At 49.3% G+C, this 14,205-nt stretch overlaps 2 protein-coding genes across 6 annotated transcripts; both read left to right on the top strand.

The window, feature by feature from the left end:
- The first annotated feature begins 10 nt into the window (after nucleotides 1–10).
- On the top strand, nucleotides 11–12,917 carry LOC126982973 (distal membrane-arm assembly complex protein 2-like). 4 transcript variants are annotated; one of them, XM_050835340.1, is made up of 6 exons: nucleotides 11–146; nucleotides 7,632–7,826; nucleotides 8,946–9,119; nucleotides 9,332–9,552; nucleotides 9,995–10,160; nucleotides 12,005–12,917. In XM_050835340.1, the coding sequence occupies exons 2-6, from the start codon at nucleotides 7,651–7,653 to the stop codon at nucleotides 12,144–12,146; spliced, it is 879 nt and encodes a 292-aa protein (XP_050691297.1). In that variant the 5' UTR covers nucleotides 11–146; nucleotides 7,632–7,650; the 3' UTR covers nucleotides 12,147–12,917. The 4 variants fall into 4 exon arrangements, with proteins under 4 accessions (XP_050691297.1, XP_050691298.1, XP_050691299.1 ...); XM_050835341.1 differs by having other exon boundaries at nucleotides 28–142; XM_050835342.1 differs by having other exon boundaries at nucleotides 28–156.
- LOC126982974 (uncharacterized) lies at nucleotides 190–6,140 on the top strand. 2 transcript variants are annotated; one of them, XR_007735469.1, is made up of 2 exons: nucleotides 190–484; nucleotides 5,888–6,140. XR_007735469.1 is itself a non-coding variant. In XM_050835343.1 (2 exons), exons 1-2 carry the CDS (start codon nucleotides 2,643–2,645, stop codon nucleotides 5,896–5,898), a joined length of 615 nt encoding a protein of 204 aa, XP_050691300.1. In that variant the 5' UTR covers nucleotides 2,577–2,642; the 3' UTR covers nucleotides 5,899–6,140. The 2 variants fall into 2 exon arrangements, 1 of the variants encoding a protein (XP_050691300.1); XM_050835343.1 differs by lacking the exon at nucleotides 190–484 and adding an exon at nucleotides 2,577–3,246.
- Nucleotides 12,918–14,205: the final 1,288 nt, after the last annotated feature.

Here is a 14,205-nt window from a genome sequence, read left to right as displayed (position 1 = left end):
TTCTGTTTCCTTTTTGTGTGGACCTAAGGAGCGATAGAAAGCGGAACAGATCAACAGAAGAAGACAGAAGGAGTGACCGTTGGCAAGGCTGAGGCATCGTCTGTCACTCCTCCCAGGCGGTGCACGGCAGACATCAGCTGAGGCAGGTAAACAGTGGTAATACAGACCCTTCAGATGATGTAAGGGTTGAGGAGATAACGGGCAGCCATCTTGGAACAAGTCCCCTTGTTCCCAGTCTGCAATTTTACCACTATCACCTCGGGCCCCGGCCCACAGTGCTTCCCAATACAACCCCAAGCTCTGCACGACACCCCAGCCTACCCCTGGATGCCGTCAGATCCGGGAGAAGGCCGCGAGGCCATCTCCGCCCACCAACCTCCCCAGCTTGAGACCTCCCCCGACGTCTCCAGGCCCCCACCTTCACCCGTCATGGAACAGATGGACTCCGCCACCTTCTCCATCAAACGGCCTCGCTCCCCACTTGGTGATGTACCCTCCAGCGACCCCAAACACCATCATGGTTCTCCTCCCTCTCCTGACCCCATTCTCACGCCCGCCGCCCAGCCCTCCACACTGTCCTCCGCCCTCGACCCCGGGAACCTCCCCCCTCCTCCACCCCCCGAGGACCCTCCAGAGTACCCTGCCCTCACTCCAGCCCTCCCTTTCCCCAACAAGCGAGATCCCGCCGGCAAGGCACCACTAGTAGTATGCCTCTCCTCCTACGACCACACCCGCTGCTTCATCCACCCGTCCAAGGTGGCCAGTGCTCTGCACGGCTCCATCTTCCAGAAAAAAGTGATCGAAGATACCCTGCAAATCACACACGGGGGGTACGGGTTACGCTTCGAGGTCGCGAACCTCGACAACCTAACCCAGCCCCCAGAGTCAGTGACCTCCCTGGGGAAATGGCCCGTCCGCTGTCGGGTGATTGACCCTGACCCGGCCCACAAACATACATACGGCCGGATCTACCCGGTCGACACTGCCCTGCCTGACAGTGTCATCCTAGAAAAACTGACCGTTCTGGGGGGCTCCCACTCCCTCCCATGCGCCATCTGCCGACTTCCTGGCCAGTTCCTAGACGGTGCCAGAGCCAAGGGCCTGGCGATCCGCATTAAATTCCAAGGCCCTCTCCCTCCTCACGTGGCCATCGACAGTACGGCCTATACAGTGCGGCCCCATTCCATTCCTGTCCTCCAATGCTACCACTGCCTGGCATACGGGCATGGGACGGGGACCTGTAGGGGACAGGTCAGGTGCCGCACCTGCAGCGGTCTCCACGCTGCAAAGGACTGCACTAAGGACCCTCGCTCTACTGCCAGGGTGCACACATCCACCTCCAAACTCTGCCCAGCTCATGCAGCAGCAGACGAAATTCAAAGCAGCCTTAACAACGGCGACCTGACGGTGCTTGAGTCCCGGCAGCGGATGCGGAGCTCAAACCTGATCCTTTCGCCTGGGACCACCACTCCTGCGCCCCCCTCAGCCCTGCTGCTACCTGCTTCGGAGTGTTGGATCCTACCCTTCCACCCCATCCTGGAGCCATTGTCCGTCCCACTCCCCGTCTCCTCGCCCTCGCGCCCACTCCACAACGCCCCACCCCCCCCCCCCCCCCGCCCCTCGGCACCACGGCGCCCCCGCCGCGCATCCCCCCTCACCCACCTCACGCTGCCCACCCACACACCCCGAGGGCCACCCACTCCCCGCCCTCGCCCCGCCCACCCACCTCTAGGTCCACCACCCGCCCCCCGCAGCCACTGATTTCTCCCCGTCGCCCGGTCAGCGATGTCCTCACCCCTCTCCCCAGCGCCATCAACGCCCCTGCTCCCGACCGCCCTGCTGATAGCTCCCCCGGCCCCGCTTCCCTTGAAGGGCACACCCATACCGCCCACCCCCTACCCCTCCACCCCTTACCCCTCCACCCCCTTGACCCTCCCCAGGGCCTCCCTGACAACCCATCACCACTCCTCCTCTTACCGGTACACCACGCCCACCCTCCATTCCAACCCATCTCCCACCTCCCAGCTGCCCCACTCCCCGACTTCTCCCCACCCCCTCACTCAGCCGACACTGCTGCCCAGCCCACCGCGCCCCTTTCACTCACCTCCATCATTTGTAACCTCGCCCCGGTCATCCTGACCTTCTGCTCTCTCCTTTCCGCCGGCCACTCCCTCTCAGACTGCTTCTCCAAAACCCTTCCTTCCCTCATCTCCTTCTTTGGTTCCCTTTCAACGTGAATCCTCCACCAACATCTCCCTTTCTTTTCTGGAACGCCAGGTCCCTTTATCACAAGCTACCACAATTCAAAACATACCTATCCTCCATCTCTCCTCTCCTCATAGGTGTCTGCGAGACCTGGCTCGCTGAACCCTACTCCCCGTCATTCCCTGGCTACTTTCCCTATCGGCGGGACCGCCGAACTGGAGCGGTGGGCGGAGGCCTCCTGCTGCTAGTCCGGCGGCCCCTTCCCTCCTGTCAGCTATCCCTCACCCCTTACCCGGGAGGCCACTTGGAGTTCCTGGGCGTCCGTGTCACCTTCAGCTCGGGTCCCCTTGACGTACTTATCCTCTAACCCGTGTCAGGACATCTCAACACTAGAATACCGCCACCTCTTCAATCAGCTCTCCTCCCCTGCACTTATCATGGGTGACTTCAATGCCCACCACACTCATTGGGAGCCGTCCCTCTTTGCGGCTCAGCAGAACCGTTCCGGCCACTCCTTAGTGGATTTCCTCGCCGGCAGTGCCTCCTTCTCTCTTCTCACCCCCCCGGACCTTCCCACCCGGATTGATCCCGCCACAGCCAGGGCCTCCACCCTTGACCTGTGTCTTGGTAGTGGTCCATTGCACCTCATCACTGTCACCACCGGGCCACACATCGGCAGCGACCATCTTCCTGTCATTCTTACCTTCCCGTCACTACACCCGCCACCCCAGGCCCCAGGCCGCCCTAGATGGTCCCTTAGGGCTGACAACTGGCACTCCTTCCTAGAACACCTCTCTTCCTCGCCCCTCCCCCCCAACCCTTCTTCTGACACAGCCATAGAGGCCCTAGCTGACACCTTGGTGGTCGCGGGGTCCCATTGCTTCACCTTTCGTTCCTCTCAGCCCCCACGTCTCCTTCGGGCCCCTTGGTGGAACAGACAGTGCGAGGCTGCGGTGAGGGCCAAGCGCGGGGCATTCAATGCCTGGCGTCGCAGGCCCATCCCGGAGCTGCGCCGGAGGTTCCACCAGTTGGAGGCTCGCTGTAAGCGCACGATCTTGTCAGCCAAAAGGGCATCCTGGTCCGCCTTCTGCGCCTCCCTAGACTTCTCCACTTCACTCACAAAAACCTGGCTATTCTTCAGGAAGATGGTCCGGCCCCAGGCCCCTCTCATGTTCCCCCTCCACCACAACGGGGTTCCACTAGCTGGGGATGCCCAGAAGGTGGAACACCTAGCTTCACACTTCCGCACACGCCTGGGCTCCCCGGACCCGGTCCCTCCCCCCATACTACCCCAACAGTCCACCATCCACCCCATCGCCCAGCCTTTCTTGATCCATGAACTCGCCACAGCCATAGCTGCACTGCCGGTGGGGAAATCCACTGGGGATGACGACGTTCCCAATGAATTTCTCAAACACCTCCCAGAGGCCTACTCCCTCTTCCTCCTTCAGCTCTTTAACCACAGCTGGCTTTCTGGCACTTTCCCTCATCAGTGGCGCCACGCCATCACCCTTCCACTCCCAAAGCCAGGGAAGGACCCCGCCTCACCCTCCTCCTACCGACCTATCAGCCTTCTTTCCTGCATCAGCAAACTCTTTGAACACCTCGTGCTAACAAGGCTTTCTTGGTGGCTGGAACACAATCATCTCCTTCCCTCTAACATGTCTGGCTTCAGGCCCCGCCGAGGAACCATCGACACCCTCCTTGACCTAGACCATCATGTTCAGGAGGGTTTTGGCCGGGGGCGCTTCACGCTGACCGCCTTCTTGGATCTCGAAGGGGCCTTTGATTCTGCCTCCCACAATGCTATCCTCTACAAACTCTCCTCCCTGGGCCTCTTCGGCGCTCCTCTGCTCTGGGTCCGCTCCTTCCTCTCGAGTCGCACCTTCTCCGTCTCTATCGGGACCACCTTCTCCCACCCCTATCCTATCCGCAGAGGGGTTCCCCAAGGCTCACCCCTAAGCCCTCTCCTCTTCAACGTTCTTCTGTCCGACCTGCCTTCCCCTCCTAGCACTCATACCTTCCTCTATGCGGATGACATTTCCCTCCTATGCTCCGCTCCTTCTCTTCCTGAGGCACAAACCCTCCTCCAAGGGGGGCTCGACGCCATCAGCCAATGGTGCACTCAGTGGGGCCTCACCCTCTGTGCACCAAAGTCGTGCCTCATGTGCTTCACCCGTCGCCGCATCCCCGCCATCCCTCAAGCACACCTCACAGGCACAGTCATCCCTTTCCGCACAACACACAGATTCTTGGGTCTAGTGCTGGACGGCCCTCGCCTCACATGGAAGCGCCACATCAGTGCCCTCCGATCCTCCTGTCTGCCCCGGCTGAACCTCATGAGGGCCCTGGCGGGTGTCAAGTGGGGAGCCGACAGAGCGACGCTCCTCCACTTCTACCGCGCCTACATCCGTAGCAAAATCGACTACGGATGTGAGGTCTACGGTTCAGCCTCCCCGACGCTCCTCCGCCAGCTGCAGGTGGTGCAGAACACCGCACTGCGGATAGCCCTCAACGCCTTCAGATCGTCTCCCACCCTGGCCCTGCAGGCAGAGGGGCCTTCCTCACTAGACCACAGACGCAACACTAAGACAGTCACCACCTTCCACAGAATAACATCCTCTCCTCACTCCTCCCTTCACACTGTCCTGTCCCAACACCAACCTGACCCACTTCCAGCCCCACAGGCCTTCCACGCTCACACGCCATTCATCACCCGAGCCCTCTCTATCTACACCGCTCTCTCTGTCACCCCTCCATCCTTCTCCCCCCATGCGCACCTCTCTCCCCTAGGTCCATGGTTCCCCCGTCCTTCATTCATTTCCCTACACCTTCAGAGACCATGGACCAAAGCAGACTGTCCTCACCAGGGAAAGGCCCTTCCTGACTCTCCTCTCCACCAAATACAGGGACACCTTTTTCATCTTCACAGACGGCTCACACATTCCCTCCCCTCCCTCCACTAGTGCGGCCATATACCTCCCAACCCTACACACCTCCACCAACTGGAAACTCCAACCCCACACCACCATCCTTGGGGCAGAGCTTTTTGCCATCAGGGAAGGCCTCACAGCAGCAACAACGCTTCCCCCACACCTATCGGTCTCCCTCTTTACTGACTCCCTCACTTCCCTCCAACTCATCTCAACTCACAGACCTCACACACATCACACACTATGCTTTGCCATCCACTCCCTCCTGGCACAGCTGACCTCCGGGGGCAGACGGGTCCACCTTCAGTGGGTCCCTTCTCACATAGGCATCATGGGCAACACAGTGGTGGACCAAGCTGCCAACCTGGCACACACACATCCCCGGCCAATTCCCAGCCCTCCGGACCACAGTGACCTCAAGATCCACCTCCGACAGTCCTCCAACCGCCACTGGACCACCAGACTGACGATAGACCTCAGACAGCTCACCCTCGGCGCTACAGACACTCCCGCCCAGCACTGGCGCCCCTTCTCCCCATTCGCCCCCTGGACACAGCCATCACCCGTCTCAGGATTGGACACACCCGCCTCAATGCCCACCTGCACAGACTGAACATAGTCCAAGACCCACACTGCCCATGGTGCCCCACACAACCTGACACACCAGAACACCTCCTCCTCCACTGCCCAAGATTCCACTCCCTCCGCACCACCCTCAAAGCATCCTTAACCAGTCTCCGTATTCACAGGCCAACCCTAGAGGACCTGCTGGGCAGCGACGCCCTCACCCCCACCACTGCCTTCCACGCCCTCAAGTGCACGCAAACCTTCCTGCAGAAGTCGGGGCAACTCGACAGGATCTAACTCCCGCCCTGGTGACAGGACGGCCAGCACAACCAACAACTCCTGATAACAACTACCACTGACGGGGCTCTAGAGGCTGTGGGTCCACAGCCTAAATAGCCCCATAAAACACCCACGAAGAAGAAGAAGAAGAAGATGTAAGGGTTTCTGAGTGCTAATAACGTGGTTCTAATTCTATCCCATAAGGTGAACAACTGCACAGTTTAAGCAGAAAGCTTGAAGCTACTGGCAGTCCATCGCGAGGAAAGGCAAGGGTCCACAAGGCTGGCAGGCATTTCAGGGCTTATTCCTTTATTTTGACAAGTTGATAGTGACACATTGTAAATACTACTGTAACCCAATATAGGGTAAATATTGAGATTCACTACGCGCCTCCAATATTGCTCCCACGAGAATAATAACCTTTCCAAGGTATCACATACTGTTGTAAAACTCAAATGTAGACAAGTAAATTCAGACTGCACCAAATTTTTCTTCACCAACGTTGTAGTGCGAGAATGGAATAAGCTCCCACCGTCAGTGGTCCAGTGTAACACGATTGACTCCTTCAAAAACAAGCTCGACCGTCACTTCCTTCAACTTAATATTAACGAGTTGAAATGCAACGTTTTGGAGCCTTCTGATTAATGTAGAATCACTTAGGTTTAAGGACAGACCACCTAGTCTGGACCATGGGGTTTGTGTGGTCTGATTTTCTATGTAAATCTATATAGTTTTACCGGCGCATCATACATGTGGGGGTGACCAGGGGGTGTGCAGCCCCCCCCTGGTTAGGTAGGAGGGGGGCGAAGCCCTCTCGTTAGAGGATAGGTTATGTGAAGTTTTGTTGGAGGAGTTTAAATATGCTCTCCCACCCAACCCCCCTGATTTCCCACGGGTACCTCAAGATCGTTAGGGGAAGGGGATTAGGCCTTTTTCTTTACTTTTAAGTACTTTTACCTTCATATTATGGTTGAGGGACATGTATTTCATCCCTTAACTACAATATGGTGGTGTAATATCATATTTTGGAGGCACAGAGTCAGTCTCCACAATTACCCAATATAGATGTCCTTACCCCACTGTACCCCAAATATAGATGTCTGCCCCTATGATTCTCCACTGTACCCCAAATATAGATGTCTGCCCCAATGATTCTCCACTGTACCCCAAATATAGGTGTCTGCCCCAATGATTCTCCACTGTACCCCAAATATAGGTGTCTGCCCCAATGATTCTCCACTGTACCCCAAATATAGATGTCTGCCCCAATGATTCTCCACTGTACCCCAAATATAGATGTCTGCCCCAATGGTTCTCCACTGTACCCCAATGTAGATGTATTTTTACACCAATTATACCCCAATGACAAATGTTAAAATTCATGTGGAAAAAACAGCCTCTTTCAATGTCTCCTCATGCAGCCTCTTCCACACATACCAAAGTGACTAGATACACAGAATTATTTGAAGAGAATGTTAAGATCTCTCATTAGATTACGTTTATATGTGCTCCCTCCACCTCCCCCCCAAAAAAAACACATTCCCACAGGTTTCTAAATTTGTATGGGATAGGAAAGGAAGTTAAGTGAAAATGGATGAAGCAGTTGTTTTTCAGATACCTTACGTTCATGGTGTTCGTATTTTCCAGGAACCTAGACTACTTGAGGATGTCTCTTGTACGTCACTGGGCAAGACGGCTGCGTGGTGATCGCTTGCCCCTGAGGCGAGGACTGTGCTCATCGTCATGGCTCTCAAAAAGCGAGGAAAGCAGTAAAGAGAAAGTCTGGTACTCCCCCAACGTGGAGGTGGAGAAACAGTCCTGGAATGCCCCCAAACTTCGCAGGTACTCATGTGTTTTGTTGTCATTGATTCCTTTGTGTTAGAAGCCTGAGGAGACTGACCATGTGATATAGATATGGAAAAAAAAAAGGAAAAAAAAACTCAACATGCTCTTCTTTTTGCTTTTCTTTTTCATCTTCTTATTCTTATTCTTATTCTTTTTATTCTTTTTCTTCTTCTTCTTTTCATCTCCTTCTTCTTCCTGTTCTTCTTCTTCTTTTTCATCTCCTTCTTCCTGTTCTTCTTTTTCTTCTTCTTTTTCTTCTTCTTGTTCTTCTCTCTGTTCTTTTCTTCTTCTTCATTATCTTCCTGTTCTTCTTTTTCTTTGTTATCTTCCTGTTCTTCTTCTTCTTACTATTCCTGAGCTCCATGAAAGGGCATCAAGAGAAAAAAAAGTATAGAGAAATAAACAGAATTCCCTTGGTGAGCAGACATGGATTAGGAAAATAAACAAAACGCTTGTAGTGGAGGAAAGCCGAGATGCCAAAAAAGAGTCATCAAATTTACCTGTAGCGGTGTCTCGATATTCCCTTCTTGAAAGCGTTTAAGTCCTAGGAAGGAGGAAATACCAGGGAAGGCAAGTCATGCGTGGTGTCAGCTTATACAATCTCCAGTGTTAAGCAAACATATATAGTTGTTATGAGAAAGAAAATGGGTCTTGTTCAGGAAAATCCATAGTGAGTGACATTAATTTTTACTCCTTGTGTAAGGTTTGTGATCATTCCTTTGCTTCCATAACTTTTCTTTCATAGTTTCCCCTTTTGTTAGATTAGCATGTTTTCGAGATAGCTAAAATTAGAGTTGCCGTACACTATCTTGGTCCAGAAGCCCCAACCTGTATTCTAATGCTATGGAAGGTGGTTGGTTAGATGGAAGGAACTTGGGGTTAGGAGTCAGGGCTGTATTACAAGCCAAATCCAAGAAGTTTCAGGTCCCTACATCATCCCGAACTCTGTAGAGACCCAAAACTTTTCGGATTCAACTTGTAATACGGCCCTCAATGTTACCATGGAGAGTGAGGGTGAGGGAAGGGCTGGGGCTTCTGGAGCAACTTACTGTGTGGTCACTATATTACCAATTTATAAACATAACCAATTTATAAACAGCTTTGGTACGTTTTCAGCCAGAACCAGGTACCGACTAACGAATGGCAGGGTTTATTCCACCAATTCATGCCGGAGAAGGGACATGCCATGGATATTGTTAGCTACCTGCAGAGAGGCATTGACCTGAGGCCGTCGTCAGTGCGGAGGTGGTGGAGCAGTTTGCAGAGGGAGGCTGCTGGCAAAGATCAAATGTGAGGAATAATTGACCTAGTTGCCTGATTATGGTTTTACATATTTACATTTATGGGGATATTCAGACCTCACAGACCCTTTAGTCCAGGCTAGGTTCCTTGTGCGTACACTTAAGTGAAATTGTATTAAATCAACTGCCACTAAGACTTTGCATTTCTACTTTAGTAAATATTAGGATTGTTAAAATTAATGACGACACTCTCTCTGACAGGTTCAACCCTCAGCGTGTGGCAACTCTGGGGTTTGAGTTGGCAGCGGCTCACTTTATCGTGCACCGTGGCGGCAAAGTGCGCTTCAGAGGGGCTCAAGAGTGGGTGCAGCAGGACGAGGACGGACTGTATGATTTAGCCCGAAACTTCCAGCCTGGCGTGTACATGGAGGAGATTGATGCCAGGGGTGTCAATCTAGTGTATGAAGGCCTGGAGAGCATGAGTAAGTGCGTGTTCCTTTACCGAGAAATTTTATCCTGCAAACCAGTCGTGTATGGCACTTGTGGAGAATAAGGTCGGTATTATAAGACACTTTCGCTTCTCACATCAGCTATTTCTAAAGGTCAAAGAGGGGGTCAGTCGGGTTCTAATGAGTGTTTCTTCAGGTTCATGGTGCAGGAGAAGGGTCAAACTACCACTAGGGTCATGAAACTACTCCTGAAAATGCCCACGACTCCTATGAAAACCTTGTTAAATATGTGTTCTTGGGCGACGAAATGTTTTATAATACGACAATAAAAGCTGAGGGTTGGCATGCAGGAAAATGACCGGCTTCCTCAGATGTTTAATATACTTTGTGGCATAAGTGTTCCATGGATATGATTATATGTATAGTACTTCAATTCCCACAGACTTTTTCACATTTTGTTGTTATTCATTTGCAGAGAACCTTCATTGCCTCAAGGGCCTCAATGTTGCCAATAGTCCCAACATTGATGACTGGTGTATTGATCGCATCTGCTCCGAGTTTTCTGGCAGCCTGGAACACCTGGACCTGAGTGGCTGTACGCAGGTGACGGACCGAGGTGTTGCTGCGCTCGCCAGGCTCAGGTGGGTGAATTTTTTTTATTTGCAGTAGCGGAAGCAGCTTAACCCAGTAGCAGCGACGGGCCAAATTTGTAGCTTTACCATGTACCAGCGACGGGCCAAATTTTTGCCATGATATAAACCCCCCAAAATAGATGATGCAGTAACCCGAGAACATCGGCAGACCCTTTTCAGGGCTTTCACGAGTCGTGGCTGTGGTACGGAGGACCCTAAAAAGGGCTCGCCATAAAACCCCTAATTCGAGCTAATTGTAGGCGGTGGTGGCATAGCGCAACCCACCATGAATGCCCTAGGTCATTGTGGTGGGTGAGTGATCTTGAGGTGGGCTTTTTTGTCATAGGTGGTGCTGTAAGGTCATGGCAGACTGAATTAGCTATCCATAGAGTAATCACTTGTCAAATTCTCTATAGTAGACAACAAGCGACTGTCGGCTAGATGCCATGTGTCACGAGACTGTTTATTTTGTAAAAAAACACCACCCACAAGGAATGGAGTTTGGGTAGAAGTAAATATTTTTAACGGCTTTATGGTTATGAAAGGAGTACTCTGATGTACGTTCCATGCTCTTTTCTTAGTCTCAAAATGCAGCGTAATTTTGTCGTTTCTCGGCCACTTCTCTGCTTTCCCATAGCTGAACCCCACTGGTTAACTGATCACAAATGTGTTGATATATATTATGAAATGGTTTGTGTGAGTGATGATTTTTTCTCATTTTTCTCGCTTAGAGGGGCCTTTAAGAAACACAATCCCCGCAGCTACCAGGATAAGGGGCAGAAAAAGGCAGACAGTAAAACCCACTAAGTACCTCCCCAGAATTGCTAGAACGCTCAGTCTTGTAGTGCACTGAATCATTTTTTAAGGCTTCAGTAATTTTTTATTTATGGTTCGATTAATCTTCTTTTTCATTTGAACCAAGCAGAGTGATATCCTTTTTTTCTTTAATTTTTTTCATTCATTTCTTTTTTTTTTCATTCCAAGCATAGTGATTTCCTTTTTTTCATTCAATTTTTTCATTCATTTTCTTTTCTTTTTTTCATTCCAAGCATAGTGATTTTCTTTTTTTCATTCATTTTTTTTCATTCATTTTTCATTCATTTTTTTCATTCCAAGCATAGTGATTTCCTTTTTTTCATTCTTTTTTTTCATTCATTTTTTTTCATTCATTTTTCATTCATTTCCTTTTTTTTCATTCCAAGCATAGTGATTTCCTTTTTTTCATTCATTTTTTTCATTCATTTTTTTTCATTCATTTTTCTTTCATTTCTTAGTGATAGTGATTTCCTTTTTTTTCATTTGAACCAAGCATAGTGGTTTCCTGAAGGGCATTAGTTTTGTACTGTTTTTATTGTGTATGTTCAGCCTTTCAGTATCCTTAGAAAATCAATGTGGCAGTTTTTATATGGGTCTAATTTGATTTTTAGTAGGACACGTTTATGAATTAAGAGAGGAAAATGCAATATGTTTGGTAAGTTGTATAATCCTCAGAAAACTTTGTCCCTCTGATATCTAGATCCCCTGTTGTGTCCTCTCTTTCTTCTTTCACTTTTTATGTTGTAGTTAGCAGACCTTTCTTCCCTTCTCTATCTCACTGTTATGGTTATTAAATCCCTAATGATGCCTTCCTTCTCCTCTCTGTCTCTGTTGTGTTAAGCAGACCCCTAATGATGCCTTCCTTCTCTCTGTCTCTCTGTTGTGTTTATCAGACCCCTAATGATGCCTTCCTTCCCTTCTCCTCTCTCTGTCTCTGTTGTGTTTATCAGACCCCTAATGATGCCTTCCTTCCCTTCTCCCTCTATTGTGTTTAGCAGTCCCTTAATAATACCTCCCTTCCCTTCTCCTTCCCACAGATGCCTACAGACCCTCAACCTTGAAGGCCTGGACAGCATTCGGGACATCAAGCTGCTGTGTCTGCTTCTTGAGGACGAACTCCCTGAAATTAAAATATTAGGGATAGATTACATGAACCCCCAAGCGCTGGAACACTCTTAGGTGTGTTTGTAGGCCTAGGGAGTTGTAGAGTTGTGTTCACCTGTAATTTATTATTTTTCTTCTTCTTTGTTTGAGTTTCCTATTTCCTGTATGGGGTTGGATGGGCTATCAGTTTCTCCCACTTGTGATGATCATAAACTCTCCTGTTCATCTGTAATATATTCATCAAAATTCAGTTTATGATGGCGGAATGGGGACAAAATAATGTTATTGATGGTATCTTGTCTATCTATTTGTCTATCTCTCTATCTCTGACACTCCAGCCTCTGACCCCATCAAGGAACTTCCCTCAAGGGGGAGGCAATGGCAGGAGTTATCAGTTTTCTTTGTTCACTGTTCTGTTTTCTGTTCATTCCCTCTCAGCACATTGAATCCCTTGGTTTTCTGTTCATTCCCTCTCAGCACATTGAATCCCTTGGTTTTCTGTTCATTCCCTCTCAGCACATTGAATCCCTTGGTTTTCTGTTCATTCCCTCTCAGCAACATTGAATCCCTTGGTTTTCTGTTCAGTCCCTCTCAGCAACATTGAATCCCTTGGTTTTCTGTTCAGTCCCTCTCATCACACTGAATCCTTTGCCTACTTTCTTTCTCTCTACTCATTCACTCTGTTGGTCCGATTTACCGCTAGTCCGCCACTGATGCCATTTCCCTCAATCTTACTCTCACACACACTTCACAAATGACTGTAAATACTCATGTAACATCAACCCTCCCAAGACTGTGACATTCTCGACTGTCTGGATTGTTTGTCTTATAAATGAAGCTGTACTGTAGCTTGTCTTCCTTCACCTCACAGGATTAAGGGGACAGTGGAAGGTGCAAGTGACAGGATTAGAGGGAGTAAGGAAGGTGCAAGTGACAGGATTAGAGGGAGTAAGGAAGGTGCAACTGGCAGGATTAGAGGGAGTAAGGAAGGTGTTGCTAGGAGGATTAAGGACAAACACACACACACACGCACACACAAACATTGCAACACACAGTCAAGTAGTGCACGAAGAAGAGGGGAGAGGAGAGGCGAGGTAGTGAGAGACAGAAGTAATTATAGACCGTGGATTTAAGAGAGAGAGAGAGAGACTATTTACGGTTTCCCTAATAAGTGTAATTGCAAACTCAAAAATAGTTTTTTTCCGAGTCGTTTTTTGTGAATTTATTAGATTTTTTTACCCTTTCGAGTCGGTTTTTGAGCCCGGTCGCTCATTAAAAAATTTAGCCCTTTCATTTTGCCGTCGATTGATACCAAAAACATTTATGTAGCCCCAGAAATAAGGGAGTTATGGCGATTCGCACCAAAGCGGTTGATTTTCCAAAATTCGCGGCTTAATGACAGGGCTGGGGCAAGTGTCCGGTCCATAATGCAGGGTTCACTGGCCGATGCAGCAAATGATGACTACTGGTATTCATAGTCGATTTTTTTTATTTATATCAATACTGCAGACAGGTGATTTGTTGATTTGTAAGGTCATTGATTATTGTTATTATACAGGCCTGTTGCTGCCCTCCATGGAGAAGAGTAGTCTGCTTTAATTAAAAGTGCATGATAGTAAAAAGAATAATAATAATAATTGTAATAATTATAATAATAGGTAGTAGTAATAATAATAATAATAATAATAATAATAATAATAATAATAATAATAATAATAATAATAATAATAATAATAATATTATTATTATTATTATTATTATTATTATTATTATTATTATTATTATTATTATTATTATTATTATTACTAGTATTGGTAGTAGTAGTAGTAGTAGTGGTTGTACGATTATTATATTTTTTTCTAGTTTGTTCCGCATCAATAATTCATCTTTAATAGCACTTCGTCCGTATTAATTTCGCAGCCACTGAGCCACCCTGTTCGAGTGTGTGTGTTTGGGGAGAGAGGGAGGGAGAGAGGAAGGGGAGGAAGATCACTAAAAGCTACTCTCGTGGACGATCGACTCCCGCCAATCCATCAAGACGTGCTCACCGCGGCAACGGCACACTAAACAATAACATTCCTATTCCCTTAGTTTTCTTTCTCTCTTCTTCCCTTGCTTTACTCCTAGCTTTCTT

Source organism: Eriocheir sinensis, chromosome 52, assembly GCF_024679095.1.
Source record: "Eriocheir sinensis breed Jianghai 21 chromosome 52, ASM2467909v1, whole genome shotgun sequence".
NCBI lineage: Eukaryota > Metazoa > Arthropoda > Malacostraca > Decapoda > Varunidae > Eriocheir > Eriocheir sinensis.
This window is presented reverse-complemented; position numbering and strand designations above follow the sequence as displayed.

What these genes read in the sequence shown, in the direction of transcription:
- LOC126982973 (XM_050835339.1), top strand. An exon ending in AATGCCCCCAAACTTCGCAG is followed by an intron (nt 7,827 to 8,945) that starts GTACTCATGTGT and finishes GTACGTTTTCAG; the next exon opens with CCAGAACCAGGTACCGACTA. An exon ending in GCTGCTGGCAAAGATCAAAT is followed by an intron (nt 9,120 to 9,331) that starts GTGAGGAATAAT and finishes TCTCTCTGACAG; the next exon opens with GTTCAACCCTCAGCGTGTGG.
- LOC126982974 (XM_050835343.1), top strand. Translation starts at nt 2,643, where the DNA reads ATGGGTGACTTCAATGCCCACCACACTCATTGGGAGCCGTCCCTCTTT.